The 26,208-nt window shown below is 48.7% G+C and overlaps 1 protein-coding gene across 1 annotated transcript in view; it reads right to left on the bottom strand.

Annotated features, from left to right (window-relative positions):
- Window positions 1-539: 539 nt before the first annotated feature.
- Window positions 540-26,208, bottom strand: part of P3H2 (prolyl 3-hydroxylase 2) — a 142,577-nt gene continuing 116,908 nt past the window's right edge. Inside the window, exons 5-15 of the mRNA XM_044670885.1 lie at window positions 25,600-25,742; window positions 23,368-23,457; window positions 22,401-22,441; window positions 21,530-21,624; window positions 15,992-16,119; window positions 15,034-15,129; window positions 13,876-14,026; window positions 10,747-10,861; window positions 9,482-9,557; window positions 4,950-5,090; window positions 540-1,527 (exon numbers count right to left, since the gene is read on the bottom strand). Of these exons, the coding sequence (XP_044526820.1) occupies window positions 1,453-1,527; window positions 4,950-5,090; window positions 9,482-9,557; window positions 10,747-10,861; window positions 13,876-14,026; window positions 15,034-15,129; window positions 15,992-16,119; window positions 21,530-21,624; window positions 22,401-22,441; window positions 23,368-23,457; window positions 25,600-25,742 (1,151 nt within the window). The 3' untranslated portion in view covers window positions 540-1,452. The remainder of the gene's footprint in view (window positions 1,528-4,949; window positions 5,091-9,481; window positions 9,558-10,746; window positions 10,862-13,875; window positions 14,027-15,033; window positions 15,130-15,991; window positions 16,120-21,529; window positions 21,625-22,400; window positions 22,442-23,367; window positions 23,458-25,599; window positions 25,743-26,208) is intronic.

Genomic DNA, 26,208 nt, shown 5'->3' with positions numbered 1-26,208 from the left:
TGGTAAGGGCTAGGCAATGGGGGTTAAGTGACTTGCCCAGGGTCAAACAGCTGGGAAGTATCTGAGGCCAGATTGGAACCCAGGACTTCCCATCTCTAGAACTGGCTCTCAATCCACTGAGCTACCCAGCTGCCCCCAGTCACATGTCTTCATTCCCCTTCTGGTCGTGTTTCTGACTCAAGACTTTGGTCGTGTGCCCCCACTCAAGTCATCTCTTTCGACCCCAACCCTTTTCCATCTGTCTCTCCTTATTTGAATGGAAGCTCCTCGAGGGCCAGCACTGTCTCCCTTTTGCCTCATCACAGCACCTAGCATACAGTGAGCACTAAACCAGTGCTTGTTGCCCATTGGCGGCCTGGCTGCCTGCCCACCTTGAGGTAAGGAACTGCCTTCTCTTTGTATCCTTCTAGCACTTGGCACGATGTCCATGATGGCCATTTAATGAACTTTGATGTTGACTCAGAAGCCACCAGCATGTGAGAGGCACCTCTGGGCAGATGCCTGTGGCAGGAATGACCGAGAGCCTGAGAACACTCGCTGTTAAAAGAAAGTTTCCCTTTATTGAAAGAATCAGACAAAAGCACGGAAATGTTGTACGGTAACAAAAGTGTGGTGTCCCCCCAAAAGCTGGTGAAATGATCGGGAAATTGCCCGCAAGTGATCCAGGCCCAGGATACACAGGAGAAGACACGGGACAGTGCCCTGAATGTTCTGGAGCAGGTTCTGGGTTTTATGGGGAAAATACAGCAATGACTCCCCGGGCCTGCATTCTCCAAAGTCGGGAGCCCTCTTTGCCTTGCTTTGGCCCGGGATGGTTTGGTTGTTTCTCTCGCTAACCACATGAGGTGGCTCAATGGATAGAGTGTGAGGCTAAAACCCATGTTTAAGTCCTGTCTCATATACTTATCTAGATGTGTGACCCTGGGCAAGTCCCTTGACCTTTCTCAGCCTCCCCGTCCTCATCTGTAAAATGGCGGCAATAAGCGTACCTAATGCCCAGGGCTGTTGGGAAGCTCAAATGAGATATCATACACAACATCACCTCCATCCTTTGAGCTGCAGTTCTTGGGATGCCATTGAGAACAGAGGAAGGGGCTTCGCTATCCCTAACAAATGGATGGGGAGGGATTGTTGATTTTCCTTTTCCGTCTCCGGAAGGCAGGGATTGACTGGAAGGGAGGCTCCTCGAGGCTGTCTGACTCCCATCCTGCATCCCCAGCAAGTAGAAGGCACTTAGCACGTGACTGTGAGTGGACTCGTCGGTTCTCTTAGAAGATGCACTGAGGCTAACTGACTGATTGAGAGATTGGAGGAGTGTAGACAAAAGGTCCCCAGCAGCCCGCAGGGAGGTGACCCGTTAATTTAGACCGAGACTCTGTACAAAAATAAAAGGTTCTAATAAGATTAACGTCATTAAATAAATATGGGATAGAACATTCTGAGAGGCCACTTTCATAGTTCATCTTTGGGGTTGATGCTCTGTTCATGGTTCCACTGTCGGATCATCTCATCAGCCTGTAGCCGCTCCTGTAGGAGAGAAGACACGAGATGCCATTAACGTCCGTCCACGCGGCACCACGTCCCATTCCCCAGCCACCTCGATGGACCGGACGTTCCCTTCCGTGCTAACCAGGTCAGAGAAACTCGGAGGCTGCTGGGAGACTTCTTTCTACTTCATTTCAGAGGGGTGTGTGTGCGTGTGTGCGTGTGTGTGCATGCATGTGTGTGCGTGTGTGTGCGTGTGCGTGTGAGGGAATGGCTCCCGAGGTCTGAAGGCCTGAGATCATCGTTATCACCGGCTTTCCTATCATAGCTGCATCTCTGTATCCCTTCAAGGCTTACACAGTGCTGTACAAACAGTAACTCGTTTCATTCTTACAACCACCGACTGGAGGTGGAGGCGGAGGCTCTTCATCTCCCCAATGGCCCAGGTGAGGGTCTAGGGCTGGATTTGAACTCGGGCCTTCCTGCCCGCAGCCCCAGCTCTCTGGGCACTCTGGCCCACCTTTGCTGCCTCTGTTTTTTTCTAGAGATCTCCATACGTTTGCTTGCCTTGCCGGGTGCTGATATTCTTTTCCCCTTGACTCTCTGAGCTACGTGCTATGGGCCTCAGTGTCTCCATCTGTACAGACGAGGAAACCGAGCCCCATTGGCCAGAAGGGAGCCCAAGACTGAGGCTGTCTGCCCAGAGCACACGAAGGTGTCTCCCCGCCTCTCGGGAAACGAAGGGGCTTGCGCAGGGGCTCCCCAGCTAAATGGGACTTTGGCTGAAGCCTGCTGCCCTTCCTCGCAGCCCAAGTGGCCCCGCCGCGGCGGTGCAGGGCTGCTCGCGAGGGTTTCCTCTGCCGGCCTGAGCTCTCGGGGCGCCGGGGCCGGCTGGGGGCTTTCCTTGCGCCTCCAGCCCTTCATCTCGCCCCCCGCGCGGCGTAGGTGCTTCGTCTAAGCTGGGGCCGCGGCCGCGGCGTTCTCTCGGGTCCAGGACCCGGGACTGCCCTTCGCCAGGTGGCAGAATGTGCCGAACCCAGCAGTGGAGCTCGAGGCCTCCCCGGGAGCCCCTCAACCAGAACGAGGGGGCCAGGCGTGCCCTTCCCCTGGGGAGCCCGGGCCAGACTCTGGAGCGTTACCCGCGTCGACCACTAGATGCCGCTGCTTCCCGCCAAAAGGCGGAGGAGAGCGTTGGGTGGAGCAGCTGCCTTCTATCCCTGGAGGCAAAGCTGGAGCTCTTTGGAGGGGGGGAAGAATGGCCTTTTCCTCTCGCAGCTTCCTGATTCGCTGATATCAGGGGAAAGCTGGATCCAAGCAGCTTAAGAAGACCAAGTCCCTGGGCTCTGGGCTCTCCTCCAGGTGGACAGCCCCTTCAGGGACGCAGATCTCGGCTCCTCCAGCCTTCCCCAGGTGGCTTTTGGTCTGGGTCCTTCCAGGAGGTTCCCCTCCATCCTCTGGGCCTGCTGACCCTGCCTGGACACGGCCAGAGCCCAGAGCCCAGAGCCCAGAGCCCAGGGGCTCTTCCTCCTCCTCAGGCTGCCTCGCACTATTGAGTGATTGATTGATTGATTGATTGATGATTCACCTTAAATGAGAGGCTCGAGGACCCAAAGGCAGGACTGAGGCGGCCACCCAGGCGCTCCTGCCCTGACAGGCGCCCTTCCCAGCTTCCTGGCAGCTGCCGTCTTGGCCAGGAAATCAGATTCCACATGAACAGACAAGACACTGGACTCGGCTGCACATTGGGTCCAGATTCTGTCAAATGAAGGGCCTGGGCTGGGCGATCTCAAGGGTACTTTCAGCCCCCAAACCCCTATTCCCTGACTCAGTCATGAGGCAAAGAGCAGACAGTAGTGGCTGCTTTCTGTAGGAAGTGGTTCCCCGTCTAGTTAAAGGTCTGTGGAGCTGGAATGTTGTCAGCGCCTCCCTTAGTGCGACTTTTTTTTTTTTTTTTTTTTTTTTTGACTCTTATCTTCTGTCTTGGAACCAAGGTAGAAGAGTGGTCAGGGCTAGACAATGGGGGTTAAGTGACTCACCCAAAGTCACACAGCGAGGAAGTGCGTGAGGCCAGATTTGAACTCTGGATTTCCTGTCCCTAGACCTGGCTCTTTACCCATTGGCCACCTGGCACCAGGAAGGACCTCTTAAGCTTGTTCTAACTCCCTCATTCTACAGATCGGGAAACTGAGTGTAATAGGCTCCTCAGTGGAGAACTAGCTGGGTTCTTAGATGTCGCCTCTTCCAGCCCTCCTGGAAAACCCAGTGAGATTTTTTAGCACTTTTCTCTGAGTTGTTTTGCTAGGAGAAACACCTTCATTCAGACCCAGGACCCCTGATTCTAGCATTCTGCCCCACTCTGAGAAGTCCAAATTCACCCAGTCACAAAGCTAGTATCAAGGTCAGGATCTGAATTCAGGACCAGATTCCAAGCTCGGTGCTTTCTTTGTTGCTCTGAGTATGGATTCTCTCTGTGGGTATGAAGCCCCTAAAGAAGGAAGCCCACCGGATGCCGTGCCAATCAAGCTTTTCGAGCTGTGATGTGATCTAGGAAATTGGCTCTTACTGGGATTTAATTCAATCGGCCATGCCTTTATTAAGCCCCTGCTGGGTTCTAGGCACCATGCTAGGCAGCGGGGACAAGATAACAAAGAAGACCCTGCCCTCAAGAAGCCTACATTCTGCCTGAGGGAGCACAGAGGTAGACACACACTAAACATGTCTGAGTATGCAGAAGACCAAGGAAAGATCCTGATATGGTGCTCCGGGAAACTGTTGGTAGAAAACATTTTCATCTGGGTAGGGATCTGAACAGCTCAGGTGGGACCTGAATAAGGCCTTGGGGCAGCCAGGTGCACTGGAAAGAAAGGTGAGGAAGCAGGGGGTTCTGGGTAGGTGTGTGTGGTGCATAATTACATTAGATACAATGGTCTAATGCAATGCTGGTGAAGTGAATAATGGTGACTAAGGCAGGAAATGTAAGTGGAGCCAGACTGTGAGTGTCCTAAATGCCTAAAGGCAGTGGGGAGCCTTGGCAGAGTCATGAGCAGGGAAGTAAGCCAGTCAGACTTGTCCTTTAGGAAGATTGTTCTGGTAATTATATTGAGGACAGAAGAAGTGGTCAGACTCAGTGATTAGGGCAGTAGCCATCTCCTGGCCCAGGGGAATAACAGCTCTTTTGCTGTGTCTTTGGAGCCTTGGCACAATTGCTCAACGTTTGCTAAATTGACCTGGAATGAAGTAAATCTTGCTTAAAATCCATCATGTTTTGGCTGTCCTGGCAACATGACCCTCATGAAGTTGGAAAGGAAGGGAAGCATTTCTCTGAAATGTTCTGGTCTCTAACGTCCATGGAAGGGGCCCCTTTCTGGAGAATTCTCCCAGCTCACAGATTCCATGAGATGGGTCAGTGTGAAGCAAGTCACACCTGCTGCAGACCCTCCTGACGCATCACAAAGGGAACTCACCAACTCTCTGTACAATGGGTCCAAGGTGAACCAAAGAGCGACGGCACACCGCTGCCCCTTGGTCACAGCCTTCACTCCATGAGGGTTCTCTCTGCCCGAAGAAAAGCTGACCATTCGCCCACATTTTGGTTTGATGGAGGCCTGGGGGAGAAAGCAAACACGGCTTTTAAGTAATGGCACGTCCCAACCATGAACATCCTCATGCAATAAAGCTCTATCCTGGAAGTTTAGATGTGAGCATGGTCAGGTTTGTCTGGTACATTGCTGGGGTCAGGACATCTCTGCTAATCTATAGGGAAGGAAGTGAAGCCATGTCTGACTTACAGGATTCATTCTAACAATTCTAAGTGTTCTAATGATTCTAAGTGAGTTGACACCCAGGTGAAGTGATTGCACCAGGCTCTCCTAAGGAACAGCATAAAAGAAAGGGATGAATGTTGGCCACTGGTAGATGCTCTGCACACCCTCCCCTGAGGTGGTTCTGAACCTTCTCATCCCTCCCCAAATCTCCCAAGGCTCCTCTTCTCCCACCTTCTCAGCTTAGAGCCTTGTCTTATATTTTACTGGAACATCCCCAAACAACTGAGGGGCCATTTGCCATGAGCTCCCTCTTCTCCTCTCTTCCCCATCATCTCCCATCAGTCAGGGGCCTTCTAGCCCTCTCTCCTCCTTCTCCCCGATGCACATGATGAGGCGGCCTGACTTCTGATCAAATTCAATGCCTCTATGTGCACGAGTGATTTGATTCCATCCTGTCTCCTCAAACAAATTGTTCTCTGCCATCTCCACTCTTTCACTTACTTTCAATCTCCATCTCTACTGGCTCATTTCCTGCTGCCTACACACATGGCCATGTTACCCTTATTCTAAGAAAACCTCCCTTGACCCTCCTTCCCTCATGGTTAAGAACAGTTCTCTAGCTCTCCTGCCCTTTGTAGCTAAACTCCTCCAAAAGACAGTCTTCAATAGGAGCCTCCATGTTCCCTCCTCGAGCTCTCTTCTCGAACCCTTACAATGTGGCTCCCAATCTTGTTACTCCAATAAACATGCTTTCTCTGAAGTAACAGCAATTTTGATTGGCCACATTCAATGGCCTTTTCTCCATCTTCATTCTCCTGGACCTCTGCAGCTTTAGACACTGTTGACCATTCTCTCTTCTCTCTCGGTTTTCAGGACCCCACGCTCTCCTGGCTCTCCTCTGGCCTCTCTGACCAGTCCTTCTCTATGGCCTTTGCTGGGTCTTCCTCCAGGTCCCACCCTCTCACTGTAGGTCTCCTCCAGAGTTCTGCCCTGGGTCCTCTTCTCTTCTTCTCTACTACTTCCCATGAGGGATCTCATGGGTCCCAATGGATTTAATGACCATCTCTGACAGTTCACAAATCTACTTTTCCTTCTTCAAGGTCTCTGCTGACTTCTAAGCTGGCATTTCCAGTGGCCTTTCAGACGTTTTGAACCCAGCATCCACACCTGAACTCCTTCTCTCTCTCCTAACCTCCCCCACCTCCAACCTCTCTATTATTTTCTCCATCTCTTGGCTCTAGCCCCTTTCTCTGGCTGCCCCCCATCCCCACAATGCTCTTCCTTCACTGCTTTTCCTACTGCATTCCCTGGCTTCAAATCTCCACCCAAATCCCCTCTATTAGAGGTTTTCCCCTTTCCCAAACCCTCTCAAGCTAGTCCTTCTCCTGGCTTAATTATTTCCTTGTTTATCCTGTAGACAGCTTGTGGGATTAGATTTGTTTCCTTATCATCTGCTCCACAAGACTAGGAGCTCCTTGAGGGTTGGACTGTCTTTGCCTCTTCTTGTATTCCTGATGCTTAATCGAGTGCCTGGCGCACAGTAGGTGCTTAATCAAAGTTTATTGATCAAAGTCAACCTAGAATCCCAGGTTCTGGGGAATGGACCACACTAAAAGTCTCTCTGAACAAGTATCAAAGCAGGAAGCCTGGTGCCCAAGATCACATAGATAGTAAATGATTGAGGCAGGATTTGAACCTAGCTCCCCAGAGTTATTTTTCTTCAATAAAGTCAAATAATTATAGGTTTTCTTTATTTAATGTTTTCCAATGAAATTTAACCCCATTTAGATGAATTCCCACAATGGGAAGTGATCTGTGTAAAACTGGTCAGAATGAAGTGAGTAGAACCAGTAGAATGATTTACAGGATGACCACAAAACTATGAAGGAAGGGGTACAGAACAATTTCAGATCCCTTGTTAGGTTGCTGTTCAGAGTCCTGATGGAAGAAGCCTGCTTCCTATCTCTCAGGAAAATTGCTACTGGATCAGAGTGGTCTCAGAGGCCATTTGGTCCCTTGATCACTGCCCCATTTACAGATGAAAACACTGAGGCCATGGGGGGATAATCTGAGTGACTGGTCCCTAGTGCCTGACACATATGGTAATCATGTAAGAAGTTCTTGTAGATTAACTCATCGATTGACTCTGCTGCCTGGGGTGGTAGACCATAGAGGTCCAACTCTGGTAGTGTGTGAATAGAACTCTGGGCCTGAAGTCAGGAAGTTCTGAGTTCAAATTTGGATCCATCCTCTTACCCATTGTATGATCCTGAGTAAGTCAATTTACCTTTCTGCTTCAGTTTCCTCCAATGTAAAATGAGGGTATTTAAAATACCTACCTCATAGGGTTGTTACAAGGATCCAATGAGATATTTGTAAAAATCACATGGTACAGTGCCCAGCACATTGTAAGGGTTATAAAAATGCTTCATTCATTATCCCCCAAGATACAGAGTGAGGCACAGTTACACAGGCAGTGGGTTCATTGTTGTCATTGCCTAAATGTGCCTTTCATTTTTTTCTTCTTCTTCTCTTCTCTTCTCTTCTCTTCTCTTCTCTTCTCTTCTCTTCTCTTCTCTTCTCTTCTCTCCTCTCCTCTCCTCTCCTCTCCTCTCCTCTAAAGGAGGACACTATTGCTGGAAGAAGTTATTCATAAAGGGCAGAGATGTTTTAGATGTGATCCCAACTGCCATCGATCTGTCAGCACGAAGTGGGAAGTATTAAGGCTCAATGCTGGACCTGATCTCAAGGAGAGGACCTTTCCCTCTCTAGTAACTTATGAGCTTTACCAAATTTGGCCACTAGGGGGAGGGAAGGCAAAAAAAAATGTTTTCTGGCTTCCTTTGGACTTTTAGCTCTAGTTCATGCTGGGATGCCTCCTCTGTTGGTTTTGCTATTCTTTAAGGCTCCGTGATGTATTCATCTGGCTTTGGCCCGACTCCACTGATAACAGCGGCAGTCCTGAGGCTTTTGGAGGTTGGTTTTTGAGAATCGCTATTGTCCAAAAATCCATCCTCCAAAGACCTGTCCTCTGGGTCGGCCTCTTCAGAATGTGCTAGCACCGCCTGCAGGAAACCAACATCCTGTCGTTCATCACAAGGCACGGCCGTGATGCTTAGCAGGACTAGCGCAGCACCTCTGAGAGCCCAGAGCGCCTTCCACAGCAGGAGGGAGAGTGTGAGACCAAGAGGCTGCTTGGGGCCATCCATCCCAGAGTGCGTGATCAGGACGGCATTCCCTGGTCTCCGCTTCTCTGTGGAGGGTCCTGAGGAATGTAATTATGCCGTCCACAAGAGTGAGAGGCACATGTTTTCAGAGCTGCCGGTCGGCCCATGGAAGCGCTAAGGCTCGCTTGATGTTGACTGGTCTCTAGCTATGAAGACAGAGCAGATGTGCTCAGGCCTAGAGGACCTCTGAAAAGCCAAGAGTACTTCCCCAACCAGAGGCCACTGTTGCTTTCACCAGGGCCATTAATATAAGTGAAAAGATGATATCCCAAGCGGCCTTGGGGCACGTTCCAATACCACTCTGAGATTGATGGACTTGGGCTGTGTTTGGAAAATAATGTAGCTGAATGCTTCTGAGGCCAAGTATGGGGAGATCTGAGTGTTCCCCAGATCTGTTACTAAACGATTGAGCAGGTCACTTGAATTTTTTGTGCCTCAGTTTTCTATTCTTAAAATGAGGTAGTTGCACAAAAACCATCAGCCCATTTATCAACAAAGCATTTGGTCATTAATCTTCTATGTTCCTGGCACTGTCCTACATGTTGAAGATGTAAAAAAATATGATAAAGTGGGGGCAGCTGGGTAGCTCAGTGGAGTGAGAGTCAGGCCTAGAGACGGGAGGTCCTGGGTTCAAACCCGGCCTCAGACACTTCCCAGCTGTGTGACCCTGGGCAAGTCACTTGGCCCCCATTGCCCACCCTTACCACTCTTCCATCTATAAGACAATACACCAAAAATTAAGGGTTAAAAAATATGATAAAGTCCTTGTCCTCAAGAAGCTTACATTCTGGAGGAGGAGATGTCACTGATGTTCCTTTCCAGCACAAACACTTCCTGAGTTCTGAATGTGCAGGACATCTTTCACCCCATCGTCAACACAAGAAGTGTGACATTCAGGCTCCCCAACCTCCCACCCCTAAAAAATGGAAAGAAGCCAATCTGTGAAGTTTTAAGAAGTGGTACCAGCCAGCGGGAGAAGGAGGCCTTCAAAAGAAGGTGACTTACAGTCACAGTTTTGGAATCTGTTCCAGTGAAGATAAACTCTCCCCCTTCAAAGTCTTCATTCATATAGAGAATGGCACTGTGGGAAGAGAGACAAAGGCTCAGATGAGACTGGCTGCCATCATCACCAATTGTGCCATTTCTGTGGCCTGGAAAGCCCCATACAGGTGAGTCATGATCCGCCTGTTATTACTGAGAGTTCCCAGACTGAAACCCTGGCCTCATCTTTGAGTCCTCATTCATTCTAATCTAGAATAGTCAAAGTTTCACTGAATCTTCTTGTTTTCCCCTGATGTATTTATGTCTCACAGAGGTTCCCCTTTTCCTCATTTGTGTAACACATTTACAGCCACCAATCCTGGTGCAGAGACCAATTGCCTTTAACTGGGCCACTGTAATAGCCTGCTAGCTGATCTGCAGGCCTCAAGCCTCCCAGTATTCTCAGAGATCTGCCTTCATCTTCCACAGTGATATCCCTTCCTCTCCTCCTCTGACTATTGTACTCCAACTCCCACTCAATAAACTCCAGTAGCTCCCTTATTCCAGCCCATATCAGATATAAAATCCTCTTGTTCACTCTTGAAAGCCTTTATAACTTGGCCCATCCAACCTCTTCGATCTCCTCACATTTTATTTCCCTCTGTATGCTCTATAATCCGGTGCTGGTGCCTCCTGCTTTGCCTCAGAGACGATATTCCATTTGTAGTCTCCATGTCTCTGCACTGGCTGCCTTCCCTGCCTAGAACACCTGCCCCTTCACCTCCACATTTTGGTTTCTTTGGCTTCCTCAAGATGTCATTCAAGTTCTGTCTTCTGTGAAGGTCTTTTTGAGGTTCTGGTCACCATCCCTTCCTTCTGAGATGACCTTCCCTCTCGTCTATTTCTTAGATAGAACGATTTCTTTGCTATCTCTACCATTATAATGTGAACTTCCTGAGGGCAGGGGCCATGAGCACGCCTCCCTCTGTATCCCCAGATATTAGTACAGCGCCTGCTCGTTGACCTCATCTGATCTGATCATTCTCTTAAATTTGGGGCAAAACTTGTGACAACTAGACTTAGAGATATTGGATTAGCCAAGGACCATTGTTCCAATAGACTCAGTTTTACCCATGAGTTTGGGGATGAAGATTACCCAACATTCTCTGGTGCCATCCAATCCTCCATAGAGATGAAGATTAAGTGGCAGGTGAAAGCTCACCTTCTGAGTGCCGGAGCTCTCTAGAAGTTACACATGTGTGCACGCGACCTTTAATCCCTGATCGTACCTGTAATCCCTAGCAGCCAAAGGAAACTCCTTCCAGCATTCATTGGTGTCTGAATCCAAGAAGCAGTTGTCTGCATGGATGGGATGACTGAGGTCATCTCTGCTTTGTGGCTGATCTGCCAAGAGAGGAGATCAAGGAAGAATGAGACAACTGGGTAATGGGAATCGGACTGCTGAGGGACAGCAAAAATCTTTCCTTCTCTACCCTCTGGGGATCGTGTCACTGGGGATGGGGCAGGGAAGAGACCAGTTAGAAGTGACAATGGGGCAACACTGGGATTTGGTCTCAGGCCAGAAGTTACTAGATGTGAAGGGTTCACTGTGTGGATGTTTCAAAACCACCAAGAAAGAGTGCCCAACTTCATTCTATTGGCAAAGCCAATGATTTTGTGGAAATTCTGTAGGGGATTAGGAAGGAAGGGTGAGGACAATCAAGGTGTCTCTGCCTTTGCAAATAGCATTCTATCCTCCCCAGAATCCAACGAGGAGGACTCTTCCTGACTCCTTTGAAATTAGAGGAAATCAAGGCATAGTTAACCAACAGACACTTACTAAGTACCTTCTATTTATCAGATCCTAGAAATACAATAGAAATACAAAGAAAGACAAGAACATGATCCATGCCTTTGTTTGGGAAGCTGATTCTCTGAAAGGAGGGAAGGAGAGGAAATCTGGAAGGAGGGTAGACCAGAATGGGGAGAGACCTGTGACATGGAGAGGAAACAAAAAACTGTTGCATTAGTCCAGGTGAGAGGACCTGGTTTAGACTGGAGGTGGTGTAACTGGAGTAAAGGAGTGATATGTGAGAGGTGTTGTGAAGGTAATAAAAATAAGGAAGACAAGCAACATTTATACAGTGTCTATTATGTGCCAGGTGTTCTGCTAAGTGTGTACAATTCCTATCATGTTAGATCCTTACAACAGCTTTAAGAGGTAAGTGCTATTATTACTCCCATTTTCCAGGTGGGGAAATTGAGGTAAAGAGAGACAAACTGATTTGATCAGGGACACATAATTAGTAAATGTATGAGGCCAGATTTGAATTCAGGTCCTCCTAACTTCAGCAAGGCATGCTACTCACTATGTCACCTAGCTGATAATTGATTATGTATTATGACATTATGTGTATCAAATAGAGAAAACTGGGGTAATATGGTATATATTTGCCTGTAATATGGAGAGTTAGATAATGTCGTCTATTTTGGACATGTTGAATTTGAAATGCGTATAGGATGCCCTTTTTTGAGATGTTTTCTGGTGCATTTTGAGATGTTTAAGAAGAGGCAGTTGGTGACATGTGACTGGAGGGCAAAACAGAAACTAGGCTTGGCTTTATAGACCTACCATTTCTACAGAGATGATCACTAAGTTCATGAGAGATGATGAGATTACCGAGATGATGAGAGAATCCAGAAAAAAAAAGAGGGATAAAGAGTCTGTGTGGATACTCTCAACCCGTGGTTATGTCTTGGATGAAGACCCAGCAAAGAAGCGTGAGGAGAGGTCTGACAGTAGGAGGAGAATTACAAAGGTTGGTAGTATCCCCAAAATGGAAAGAGCAGAGAGCTTCCAGGAAGAAAGGATGCTCTACATTGTCAAAGGCTTCAGGAATGTCAAGAAGGATGAAGACTGAGAAAAGACCATGCCATCTGGCAGTTAGGAGATGATTATTACCTTTGGAGAAGACAATTTCAGCCAAGGATGAGGCTAAAAGTCAAATTGCAAGGGTTTAGGAACCAGGAGAGGAAAGGAAGTGGAGGCAATGAGTGAAGAGCACTTTCTCAAGGAGTTTAACCAAAAAGGAAAGGAAAGATTTAGGATGATAGCTGGAGGGGATCAAGGGAAGATTTTTTTGTTTGTTTATTTTGGGCTGAGGAGAGATATTTATTAGTTTGTTTGTAGGCAGCAGGGAAGAAGTCAGGCAATATATAGGGGAAGACTTCTAGAGAAAGTGGGGATGACAAAGGGAACTATGGCTAAAGAAGACAAAAGAAGATGGGATGAATGTTACATATGAATGGGTATCTTGCCCCAAACAGCTACTTCCTGAGTGAAAGGGGTGAGAGAGAAAATAGCAGCAGAAAGATTCTAAGTGGTGGGAATTGAAGAGGGAAGAAGGCAGAACACTCAACAGACACTCTCACATTTTTCAATGACTTGTAGGTAAGGTCCTCAACTGAGAGGGCAGGGGGAGGGATGCCAGTGAGAGTGTTGGGAAGGGATGAAAGGGTTTAGAAAATTCGAGGGTTGGGGGCAGCTGGGTAGCTCAGTGGAGTGAGAGTCAGGCCTAGAGACAAGAGGTCCTGGGTTCAAACCCGGCCTCAGCCACTTCCCAGCTGGGTGACCCTGGGCAAGTCACTTGACCCCCATTACCCACCCTTACCACTCTTCCACCTATGAGACAACACACCGAAAAGTACAAGGGTTTAAAAAAAAAAGAAAATTCAAGGGTTAAGTGGGGGAGTAAATCAACCAAAGAGGTGTAAAAGGATTGCCTTGGTACAGTGAGAACCCAGATGAAGTCATGTACCATAAATTTATAGCAGACCCAGGTGGCACAGTTTCAAATATTCTTTAGCTTCATTCAGAAGCCAATATATAGGAATAAAGATGGTGTATTCTGGGGAGGATTTGAGGTTGAGGCTTGGACAAAGGGGCAAAGGATTTAAGTGTAGAGAATAGTGTATACTTGTATTCATTGACCAATGGGGTTGAAATAGGGAAGAGAAGATAATATAACCAGAGAACCAGAGCAGGAGGGATGACCTGGAAAAGAACCAAAGGCAGAGGGATGGGAGGTCCCTGAGAGGACAAAGAACAGGGTTAGAAGTCATAAAACTGAGGGAAAGATTGTCCACTAAGAGATTATAATCAAATAAAAGGATTTGAGAGTTCATGCGCAGAATCCATTTGTTATTGGAGAAACACACAGGGAGGAAGAAATGTCCCAGCTGCTTCTTCAAACTTTGCTGAACAAAAAGAAGTGGAAAAAAGGGAGAAAAGCATTTTCAGGTAGAGCCATTCACTTTTAAAACCTTTTGAGCCCTAGAAAATTGTTTCCAGCTTCTTTTCCAAGACATTTTCATCTAATAGGAAGAGAAACCACCAGGTTTCTGCACTGATACCTCACCTGAGAGAGGTGTTCGGCAAACTAAGTGAGTGAATGAGAAATACAGGGTGGAATTCAGCCTGAAGTAGGACTCGACGATCTTCCGGGCCTTCTCACTGATGTCATAGAACAGCCGAGCACTCTTCAGGGGCACTCGACCTTCGTAACCAAACTAAAAGGAAATAAGAAACCACTGAGTTGCCCGGAAAGAAGGAAATCCAAATACGGATAAGAGACGTGGAGCTGAAATGACCACTAGAGGCCATCTAATCCCCTCCTTCCTTTGACAGGTGAAGAGCTCAAGGACCAGGGAGGTTTTGCGACTTGCCCACAATGAACACAGGGAACAGGAAGCTGAGCTGGGATTCCAAAGCAGGTCATCTGACTCTAGATCCAGGGCTCCTTCTATTACCCCACCTGCCTCTCGTTGTCTTGTTAGATAAAAAATGGGCGAGAGAATATTTGCTTCCTTCTACACCTCAAAATGTCCATGTATATAACATGAGGGTAAGATTTATTGCTCAGAGCTTTTGGGGGGACCCAGTGAACATCTGAAATGACAACCAAGAAAGCACTCTAGAGGTGAAATCTTGAAAATGAATTTACTATTATACATCTACACGTATGTGTTTATAGACATATATAGACATCCATTGTATTTATAAGGTCTGGAACAAGGATATTCTAGTGACACTGACTGAGGGGATCCTCAGGTCCCCAGGAAGGTCCTAGACCTCAGAAGGTTGCCAAACACTGAAGAGTTACCATGTCAGTATCTGTCCCCTGGCCTGAGAACTGCTCTATGTCTACATGTGTGGACATGAATAGAATCTTATTATTAAAAATAACAATAGTTAAAATTTGCCTGGTGTTTCAAGGTTTGTAAAGCACATTCCATACACTATGTGATCCTCATGGCAAACTTATGATATTATTATCCCCATTTTATAGATAGGAAACTGAGGGTCAGTAACTTGCCTGGCCAAGCTTCTAGTAAGTATCTATGGCATTATTTGATCAATGATGCTACACAGACACTTTCAAAGAAAAAGTACCAGAAGATGTCTGCCGGCTTCACCAGGCCAGGGAGAAGCACATTTTCAGACTTTTCTCCATGGACCTCTCAAAATTCCCTAGAGCATTCCTTGTGGATCTCCATTGGAGGAGTGGATCCTTTACCTTGAGGGCTCTTAGGATGGTGGCACCTTCAAATTTCTCATTGGGAGTGAGAGGGGAAACTTCCCCTTGGTACCCACTACCAGCAAGCATGATTCTCTGAAAGCAAAACATGGAGATGGAACAATGTTAGAAAGAGTGATGGTGCTACCTCCTATGTGCATGGTTTTCTCTTTTCCCATGTATCCTCCCTTTAAATCTTCATGGAGCCTCTTGTGAGGTAGACAGAATGGAACCATGGCTCCTTCATGGCACCTCTCCCTCACTCAAAGATCTGGCTCCCAGTCCCAAAGGCTTTGTGGGAACCACAGAAAGTCAGAGCTGGCAAGCATCTCCATGGGCATCCAACCTCAACCATAATAGAAAAGGAATCTCCTTTACTAAATCATACATTCCATCTCTACTTCAAGACCACCAATGAGGAAGAAGCCACCATATTCTGATAAGTCTATTCTACAATGGGACAGCACTCATAACTAGGAGGATTTTCCTGGCATGAAGAGTAAATCAACTCTTAGGAAATGTTCACCTTGCTTTTCCATCCAAAATGAAGTGGAACAAAGCTATTCTCTCTTCTGCTTTTCAAGTACTCAAAGATGGTTATTGGCTCTTTTCTTTCTAGCCTCTGACTTGGTATCCCCTTCTTCTTGGTGCTAAACATACTTGTTTCCTTCAAGTGATACTCATATGGCAAAGCCCTTCACCGTGATGGTCACTTTCTTCTGGAAGCCTTCTGGCTTATCAGGGTCTTCCAAAATGGTGGCCTCCAGAACTGAATACAAAAAACTCCCTCTGTCCTTTCCTACAAAAGTGTTCCAGGCTAGCCTGCCTGGGTCCTGAAGGACCCAAAGATTGAGCAGAAAGGTCAGGGAGTGAAGTGAGCAAGGAGTTAACTGAGCTCCCCACTTTGCTCAGCACAGATGCCAACCATCCCCCGATCCCTGGCCTCATTAGCTCTTACACTGGCCATGCTATGGAGCTCTTGGCATTCCTCCTCAGACAAGACATTATCTAGCAGCATCCTCTGGGTCCCGTTCAGCTGCTCCGAATTGTAGACAAACTTCACGTGGCTGTAGAGCAGTGGTCCCCCTGCAGGGATAGACAGCTGTTGAACAAGCCATAGTGGAGCACAGGGCAAAGGGGTGAGAGGCCTTGGAAATACAGGCTGGCTCAGAATTGCTGCTGGTCTGGGTAGGTGTGGGAGCTTGGGAAAAGGTGGGCACTGAATAGGTTCTTTTTTTTCAGAATCAGAGAAAGTCTAGATTAAGAACTGCCTGGAATTGGAATAGATCTTGGAGGGCATCTACTCGGTCCTGTAATTTAACTTGAATCTGTCTGGTTACCCCCTGTAGGCTTATGAATTCTTTCAATGTCTTGGAGTCCTCTGGCCATCTGGTGAAGCCTATGGACCCACTCAAATACTGTGTTTAAAAATATTTAATAAAATACACAGGATTACAAAGAAAATCAATGCTGTTGAAATAGCTACCCAAATATTAACTACAAGAACAAGCAAATGCGTGGACACCCAGTTTAAGAATCCGTATGGGGTAGACAGAGGAGAGAATCCTAGACCTGGAATCAGAAAGACCTGGGTGGGAATTTCACCTTAGGCTCTTCCTAGCTGTGTGTTCCTGGCCACAGCACTTCACCTTTTGGCCTCAGTTTCTTCATCTGTAAGATGAGGTTAATTATAGCATCTTCCTCACAAGGGTGTTGTGAAGATCAAATGGAAATAATGTATAGAGAGTACTTGCAAACATTAAAGTGCTATCTATATAAACACTAGCTGTTACTATCATTGCAATAGGCAGGAAACTCATTACTCAAAGCAAATTCCATTCTTGGTTAGTCTTCATGGTGGGAAATGTTCCTTTAAATTGAGACAACATATGCTTTTTCCCATCCATCCATCCCTTCCTCCATCTATCCATCCATCCACCCACCCATTTATCCTTCCATCCATCCATCCATCTATCCATCCATCCATCCATCCATCCATCCATCCATCCATCCATCTATCTATACTTCCATCCATCCATCCATCCATCCATCCATCGCTTTCTCTATCAATTGAGCTAATAAAGATTTAAGCATATTTCCTCCAAGGTTGAGAACAGAAAACCTCAGAGAGGTTCATTTCTCCCTCTGCTCCTTGGCCTGATTTCTAGGTCCCATATTATTGGCCTCTGGATGGGCCTGGCCATCTGATGGCATTGCTCACCAGCTCATGAACTATCTATGAAGTAGGCAGAGCCTCATTAGCTTGTTTGTTGTTTCATGATTAAGGATGTATTGTTTTATCCCACTGCTCGGCCTCTGACCCTGTTCCTCCCTTTAGCATGCCTGGTTTCTTCATGAGTCCCCACTAATGGGGACTAGTTTCCTGCTTGGTGACTTCTTCTAGGTCTTCTGTGTTTCCCAGAAGACAAGGGCTTCTCTTAAACTGATCTAACTTCAGTCTCCAGGGGAAGCCAGGAGGCTTAGTGGACAGAGTACTAGACCTGGAAACAGGAAAACTCATCTTCCCAAGATCAAACCTGGCCTCAGACACATCCTAGTTGTGTAACCTTGTCTGCCTCAGTTTCTTCATCTGTAAAATGAGCTGGAGAATGGAACGAAAAACTTAAATGTAAATATCTTTACCAAGAAAACCCAAGAAGATTCACAAAGAGCGGAATATAACTGAAAAACAATAGAAAACTTTGGTCTCCAGCTTTTCTCCCTTCTTTGAGAAACATATAACCACATTCCAGCCCCTCAGCTTTTAACATTGACAACATATCTGCCTGCCCTTCCTTGAATTTCTAGGGATTTGGATCTGCCAGTCTGTCCCCGCTTAGTTAGACTAAAGAAACAGGCTGATGGTTCCATGACCGGCTCTACAGAGACAAGCGTCTCTCAAAGACTCTCACCATTTGCTAGTAAGAGGAAAGGGGGGTCTCCTTCATTTCCTATGCTGGCATTCCCTCAGCCACCTTCCAAGCCTCCTTGGATATTCCTCTCCCACCCGGACTCTGCAATCTGGCCAATCTGGCTTCCCCTCTGCTCCTCGAAGGTGACCCTCCTGTCCTCCTCATCCCTCAAGCCTTGCACTTGGTCCTGCTCCTCTCTGCCTCCGAGCCCCTCTCTCCCTCTAAGACTGGCTCAGAAAGCTTTTCCCTACATCAATAAAGCCTTCCTGACCTGCACCCCCCCCCCCGGGCCCTCCTCCTCAGCCCATCTTTGCCTGCTTTACTCCATCTCTATATGTGCACTTATGCCTACATGGACGTGTATCCTCTTGGCCAACGATCCCCTCATTACCAAACCCTGCCTCGTGGCCCAGCTCTCTGTTCCCTGGAGGAACCGAAGATTATCTTCGAGCTCAGAAGCCGCCCTCTCGGCCCAGCTCAGCCCTGGAGCGCGTGGATGCGGGCACGTACACCCAGCCCTCACACGGCTGCTCGGAAGCAGGGCTGGAGTAAGTGAGACGAGGCCGACCGAGAAATGAAAACAAAAGCCGCTCCCAGGAGCTGTGGTGGCGGGGATGGTTTGGTCATGGAGCCAGCGGCCGTCCCACTCGGGCAGAGCGTCACGTTCGAGGTAGGTGCCGGCCTTGCTTCTGCCGAACTGCCACTCCCAGGCATGGAGAGAGGGAGGTGCGGAGGGAAGTCGTCCCCTCTAAGGAGGCTGGGCCCAGCCTGAGGAGGGCTGTAGTGCCAGGCTGGGCCGCCAGAAGGATGACCAAGCCCTGCAGCCAGGGAAGGGCAGGCCGGAAAGCTGAGGGCGACGGCGGCTCTCCGGCAAGGGTCTGATCAGCCCCTACAGCAGGGCCCGACGGCCTCATGCCCAGAGGCGAGAGGCTGGCATGAGCAGGGCTTTCTCTGTAACAGACCAGTGGGTCAGAGGGCTCCGGGCCGGCAGGATTCTGGAAGGTGGTCATCTGGGCAGAGGCCTTCCTTACCCTCGCGGCTCTGGGCCCTTTCGCCAGCTGCTGGCTCTACTCTCAGATGCCACGTCATGAAGGCTCGCCGCAGTCGGCCCTTGGTCTGACCCAAAGTCCAAAGATCTGGAAAGGTGGGCCTTCCCTCGGCATCCTCGTCCATGCCCTCCCCCTCTCCAGCCTGGCAGCAGGTGCCAGGACAGCTTTGCTAATGCTGGCCTTTGGAATTTGGCGACTTCTCTGGGGCTACCCAAACCCTGACGGACAAGGGCTGAAGAGGCCTCCAACTTCCTGGGTGGTTTTTCCTTGGGAAGACACAATCAGTGACCTCTGGATGACCACAGCTTCAGGGAGAGGGAGGCCAAGCTGGACAGAGCCAGAGGCTCGGCGCACTGGAGGGGATGAGCCAGGCCGATGCTTCTGACTCACTTAGAGGGAGAGAAACGCAAGAAATCAGGGGAAATCGAGTCATTGGTTGGTAGAGAGCCCAGGTCAAGGGCTTCCCTGCCTGCGCTTCCTGGCTGAAGGCCGAGGCAGGGGATGGAAGCCCCGATCGGAGGCCTCAGAACAAGCCAGGAAGCAGCCACGTCTGAAGAAGGGAAGAGATTTTACAATGCTTCCAGGCTAGAAATATCGGCCCATTCTTCTATCCCTGGAGTCGCTTGTCGGTCCCTTGGCCCAGAGGACTCCCCGTCCTACCAGAATAAATCTCAGCATGCTAGTCCCGGCCTTCACACAGAACCTAGCCCAGAACAGCTGCTAATTCAGCATTTATTGATTTGTCTGGGCTTTAGCCTGCCAATCCAGGCCCTTCGTCATCTCAAATAGCCTTTGCTGCAATACTAGCTTGTATTCGAACAGCCCTTTAAGGTTTTATGAAGCATTTATGTCCCAACATCACTAAGAAGGGGGTTGGGCAATTCTTATCCCCCTTTTAGGATGGGTAAACTGAGGCTTAGAGGCTTGAAATGCTTGCCTGTGGTTGCACGAGAGAGCGTCCGAGTTGGGATATGAATCCTTCTGACGCGGTGGAAATGGGTTCAGATCCTGTTCCTGAGACTTGCTGCGTGGGTGATCTTAGGCAAGTTGAGGGAGCTACCTGGGCCTCAGTTTTCACATCTTTAACCCTGGAGGCCTCAGCGGTCTGCCCAGTGCCATTGTGGCTGCCCCATGTGGCCCCGAAGCTTCTCTCCCAGGTCCCTGAGCATGAAATGCCTTGTTGTTGTCATCTTTTCGCCTCTGCTCCTCAGAGCGCTCTCATCTCTCCCCTCTGACAACTGCTCCAAGGTCCAGCTCAAATCCCACTTCCTCCATGAAGCTTTCCTTGACTAGCCCCAAACGCTGAGTGGGAACAAGGTAGGCCTGAAGATGGACCAGCTCACATCCCAGGCACAGTCTGACACACACATAAAAGAAGATGATGGACCCATTCTTGAGAGGACAAGAGGACCTGGGCCTGAGGTGTATTTGAGCACCAGCTGTGCACCTGGGAAAGCACTGAACCTTGCTAAGCCTCAGTTTCCTCATCTATAAAATGGGGATAACGATTCTGTGTCTGCCTGGCTCACAGGGCCCCCAGCACAAAGTGCTTCATAAGCCTTTATGAAAAGCTTGCTCTCTGCTTGACCCCAAAGAGCATGCTGGAATGCACCGGGGCCTGGTGGGGCCTCTGAGTCAGCAATGTCTGGCTGGGCCCCACATTTAGCATTTTTCTCCTCCTCCTCCCAGTTCTGTAACTCTTTCCCTCTTCCCAAGAAGCCTGTGGTGTGCCGCCATCTCCCAGCCTGCCTCCTTCCCAACGTCGAGGGTCCCCAATACAGAAAACACACCCACGCTTCAGAGAAGCTGGCCGGCACGTTCCTGGAAGGGGTGAACAAGCCAGGAAGTGAGGCTGCACAAGATGCATTAAGGACTTGGCCGAGCTCATGTGGCTAACAATTTCGAGATTGACAGTGGACTTCCTGACCCCAAGCCTGTCCCTCTAGCTGCTGTGCCATGGGTCGGAGCAAGTCTATGAGGGCACGAGGAGCTCAATGACACTTGCCAGAACTTTGGGAATTTGGAATGTCACCATCGGGAAGACCATGCAGCTCTCCTCTCTTAGAGTATGGTGCTTCTCTTCCTCCTCTCTTCATTCCAACTAGAATGGACTGGATCTCCCTCTATCTGGACCTCAAGTCTCTGGGCTCTGCCTGGGATGGACTTTCTTCTTCCTGTCTGCCTGTTGGAATTTTTCCCTTTGGGGCTCATTTCAGGTCCCACCTCTTTCATGAAGCCAACTGCTGAGCTGGAAGTATACTCTCCCATCTCATGTCTCCCTAGAGAACTTTGCCTTTCCTTCCTTCCTTCTGAATTCTTCCTTCCTTCCTTCCTTCCTTCCTTCCTTCCTTCCTTCCTTCCTTCCTTTTTTTCTTTCCCCCTTCAGATACTAGCTTGCATTGACCTCATCTCTGGGCAGGCTCCATCTGTCCTGGCTAGTTGGGAGCTCCTTGGGACAACTATCTTGTTCTGTGCATCCCCAGGGTCCAGCTCTGAGGCCCTTCTAGTGAATAGTGGCTGTTCCCCTCCACTTACCCTCGCAAAGGTCTCGGTCGATCCTGGGCACAGGCTGCTTTCCCAGAGACCTCTCAGGAGCATCAGCCTCCCTGTGGCCAGTCTCTGCAGGGGTCCTGTGCCCAAAGGAAGAAAAAGCTGGAATCTTATTGAATTGGAAGTGGGAGGTGTGACAGACACAGAGGATGTGAATTCTCCTTATGGAGAAAGTACTTCTGGGTTTGTGGTATGAGCTGAGGTCAAATCCCTGAGCAGAGGATCTCCAGCTACTCCAGCCCCCCCCCCCCCCACCCCGATCCCACATCGCCATGGACCTCGATGGCCACCCTTCTGTGCTTTTGGTGGATGGCTGTCTGGAGTCCCTGGGGTCATCCCTGAGAATGAGCCCCCTTGGCCTTTGCTGGCGTAGACCTTACTCAATGCCTTCTACCTCGGGGGACATGTCAAAGCAAAGCAAAGCCTTCTAATGGCAGCATTTGAGAGTCAGCATCATCCCATGTCCCGATTGGTCTAATAATGGAAAATGGTTCCCAAAATACAGAGATGAACTTTGAGGTCCCCAGTGACACCCACCACCTTTTTAGGGCTGTTCTCTGCATTTCTGACAGTCTCCATGAGTGCTGGCTAATACTCCCACTTTAGATTCTGCTCCTGAATCCATCCTCCTCCCACCTCCTGGACCAAGTCATTCATGAAGTGACCTTCTCAAAGCCCCTAAGAGGGAGTCATCTGCTAAGAGGGGGCAGCATCATTCAAACATGGGAAAGCATTCATATGGCCCTCAGCGGTTTGATGTACGCATTCTGATCTCAGAGCCTGCCAACCATCCCCCTCCCCTGGCCGTTCCCCAGCCCCACCAAGAGGCAGTTCATGCTGTAAGGAAACAACTCACTCAAGGTCTTCTTGCCTTCCTCCATTGCTGGTCCAGTAATTCTAGTGTAAAGGGCAGGGAATGGGGATAAAGAAAAACAATCACTTGATAACGTCGTCTCTGATAGCTTTTTTTTTTTAAAGGGGGGGACACATACATCTGCGATTACATTGACATGAGGACCTTCCAGTGAGCAGATTTCTTCTACTAATACCTATTGGTAAATGCCCATCAATGTATAGCCTCAGAGAATTGCCTGGGCACTTGAGAGTAAAGTAGATTCTCCTAGATCACATAGTATGTGTCAGAGGTGAGACTTGAACTCAGGGCTTTAAGAGTGTAAGGGAACACTGTCTTTGACCGCATGCTGTCTCTCTTTTACAAGGACTGGAAACAGACTCCAAATTCTGAACATCCCACAAAGCCAATTGGTAAACCGAGCTCAGAGGCTGGACTTTGTTTTACCATGGACGGTGGCCCAAGGGCTAATGATATCCGTGACCTGAGCCTGAGGAAGCTCCAGGGCACTCGATGACAGTTCAGTGTTGGCCCCAGTGATAGGGCAAAAGGGAGGCCACCAAGAGAAGCAACCTGGACTCGTCTCTACCTGGGGCTTCAGGAAAGGAGCATCTCCTGGCTCGTTCCACATGATTCACCTTCAGTGCCAGGATGTCTAAAGAGGCTTCATGGCCCCCCATCAGACAAGGCTGCCTCTAGCTGACCTCTGAAATGCCTCCCAACACGAGGAAGTGAGAGTCCTGGAATTTGGCCCCATGGGAACAGCGGCGGCCTGGGGTGCGGGAGACCCGGATTCTAATCCTGAATCTAAAACTAGGCAGTCTGTGACTTACGTCAATTTGGACAGGATGATGATCTCTCTGAAAGGCATCAGAACATCTCAGCCTCCCCTTTCAGCAGAAGCCTAGCAAAACCAGCAGACGAGCCTTATCCCTTCCCCTCTGGCTTGGCTTTTCTTTTTTGTTTTTACCTGCTCGGTGTAGGGGATGCCCAGATGGACTGTGGCTGACTTGATGAGCTCAGACTCCAGCTTATACCGTTTCATGAACATTGTAGCGTCCTGTAAAGGGTCAGAGCAATTGTAAATGTAAGGCATGAGACGAATGATTGGCCAAATGGCCAGGGGACAAACACATTTGGATATAAAGAGTAACGTGTGTGTGTGTGTGTGTGTGTGTGTGTGTGTGAAGCCATCAGTTTTGAAAAAAATTTAAAATCTTAACTTCTGTGTATTGGCTCCTTGGTGGAAGAGTGGTAAGGGTGGGCTATGGGGGTCAAGTGACTTGCCCAGGGTCACCCAGCTGGGAAGTGTCTGAGGCTGGATTTGAACCCAGGACCTCCTGTCTCTAGGCCTGACTCTCAATCCACTGAGCTACCCAGCTGCCCCCTTCCTTGGCCAGTTTTGACAAATCAGGGCTTAGTAGAGATGCTGTGGCTGCCACCCAATGGAAGGAAGTCAGCTTGACCTCGATATCGTCCAAAACCTGTGATATCACTGCTCTGGAGACTCCCCGCCTCCCAGACCAACAGCAGCTTTCCAGACCTGAACGCATGATGGAGGCCTTTCCAAGGCAGAAACCCATTCCCTTGTGGCCATGCTATCTGTGAGGAAGCTCGCCAGACTTAGCTAGGCTGACCCTTGCCTTGTGATGATGGAATTTCTAGGCACTAAAATGATGTGTGTTCATGAAAAACAAAACTATAGCGCAACCCTTTCCCCACATGCCTGCGAGGCAGGTGAAAGCATAATTTAGAACCGGGAGGATCTCCAGAGCCCAGTTTCCTCCTTTTACAGATGAGAAAACTGAGGTCCAAAGATGATAAGTGACCTACCGAGGATCTCAGAGCCAGGAGATATCAGAGGTCGTATTTGGCCTCAGGTCTTCCTGCCTCCAAGCCCAGCCCTCTATCCATGGGGCCACCTAACTGCCTCTTAAGCTCCAGTCTGAGCTCAGCTAGAGGGGCCAGCCTACAGAATGATCCAAGAAGGAAGCTTATGATTTTCCAGATGGGGAATGTGCTTGATCAAACTGGTGAAGTCTTGTGTTGCTCCTGATCCCACCATTCCTAAACCAACTCTATCAATCTGCTGGTCATCTTCCCAGCCCTGGTCACTTATGCCCCTCTCTCTAGGGACTGGGCAGTCTGTGCCCTCTGATCAGCTTCTGCCTAAGGAAAAGACCCACAAAAAGCCTCCAGGCTAAGGTAAAAGCTGGCTCACTGAAGATATCTCCTGGTATCTGGAGCCTCATGACTCCCGATCTTCTGCCCTGCCCTCCTTGATCTCTGAGATCTGGGAATTCTGGGCTTTCCTGTTTCTTCCTTTCTTCCTTTTCCCATCTCTTTTTGCCAGGAGAGATGTTCACCTTCTGAAAAGCAAAATCTGCCCTTTGGCTCTATCTGGACTCCTGACTTCTAGCTTGACACAGCCCACAGCTCCCAAGGGAGGCTCACGCGGAGTCATGAAGATGAGGACAGGTAAGAGAGCATAGACAGGAGCCCCAACGTTTGGCGACCACGAATGAAAATAGCTGAACTGATCAGAGTGAGTACAACATCCGATGGAGAGGGAGGAAAAGTCAGGGATCAAATGCTCCTCTTACCTGTAGAGAATGAAACTTTGGGCAGAGCCACCAGTAGAAGACTGAAAGGAGCCTCTTTGGTGGGTCAGAGCAAGTTATGGGGAATCAACGGCCAACTGGCATTTTAATTGGATCCCATCATAATCGAATAATTTTGATTCTTAATAAAGGTCAAAGTTAAGGGGAAGAAGACAGGAGACTAGACCCTTCTATTGGTAATGAGCCAGAGGAAGTCAAGATGGCCGCTGACCTCACTGGGGAGGTGTGAGGATCAAATGAGATCCAATATTTAAAGTGCTTTGTTATTAAAAAGTGACATGTGGATGCAACTATAACAACGATGATGACAACTACTACTACTATTACTACCACTAGTACTACTACTGATAGTACTGCTACCAACACTATTGCTACTATTGATATTACTACTACCACCACTACTACTACCACTACTACTACCACTACTACTGCTACTACTGATATTACTACCAACTACTGACTACTACTACTACTGCTACTACTACTACTGATATTACTACTGCTGCTGCTAGTGGTGTTGTTTATGCCGTGACATACCCAGTGGCCCTAACAGCTATGACCAATGGAAATGCTGGACTCACCTCCCTAGGTGTGATGATGCTCGGGTCCATGCTTTCTTCCAACACACTCTCGTAGTACCTCACGTTGTCCTGCACATCCTCATCATCTGGGTGGAACAGAAGGTAGGACTTGGCACATTCCAGAGCTTTCACGTAGTTGCCAACTAGGGGAAAGAGGAGTGATGGCATTAGAGCCAACTGGAGATGACCCAAAGGAGTCTGTCAGAAACACTGAAATGGCAGGGAAGAGGGAGGGCTGATGAACATTCGTGAGAAGAGATGAAGACAGGAGCTAAGGAACACCAGGCACAGGGAGAACATCCCCTGGCCTCCTGCGTGGGGTCTTTCCTCCAGATCTCAACCCTGTCTTCCCTCCAGTTTTTGGTCTTTTCCCCTTCCTGGAATTACATTTACAGGTCTGTGTGGATTGCTATTCTCATGTGGTATCGCCCATTAGGCTGAGAAGAACACTTGGAGATCAGAGACCACATTTTTGCCTTTTTTGGACATCCAAGCCCTTTCCACAGTAGCTGAGAAATTCAGTCAACAAGCATGTAGTAGGGGCTTATTTTGTGTCAGACACTGCTAAGTGCTGGCAACACATAGTGTAAATGGAGGTAAGATCCTGGG

The sequence above is a fragment of the Gracilinanus agilis genome, chromosome 3 (genome assembly GCF_016433145.1).
Source record: "Gracilinanus agilis isolate LMUSP501 chromosome 3, AgileGrace, whole genome shotgun sequence".
Lineage (NCBI taxonomy): Eukaryota > Metazoa > Chordata > Mammalia > Didelphimorphia > Didelphidae > Gracilinanus > Gracilinanus agilis.
This window is presented reverse-complemented; position numbering and strand designations above follow the sequence as displayed.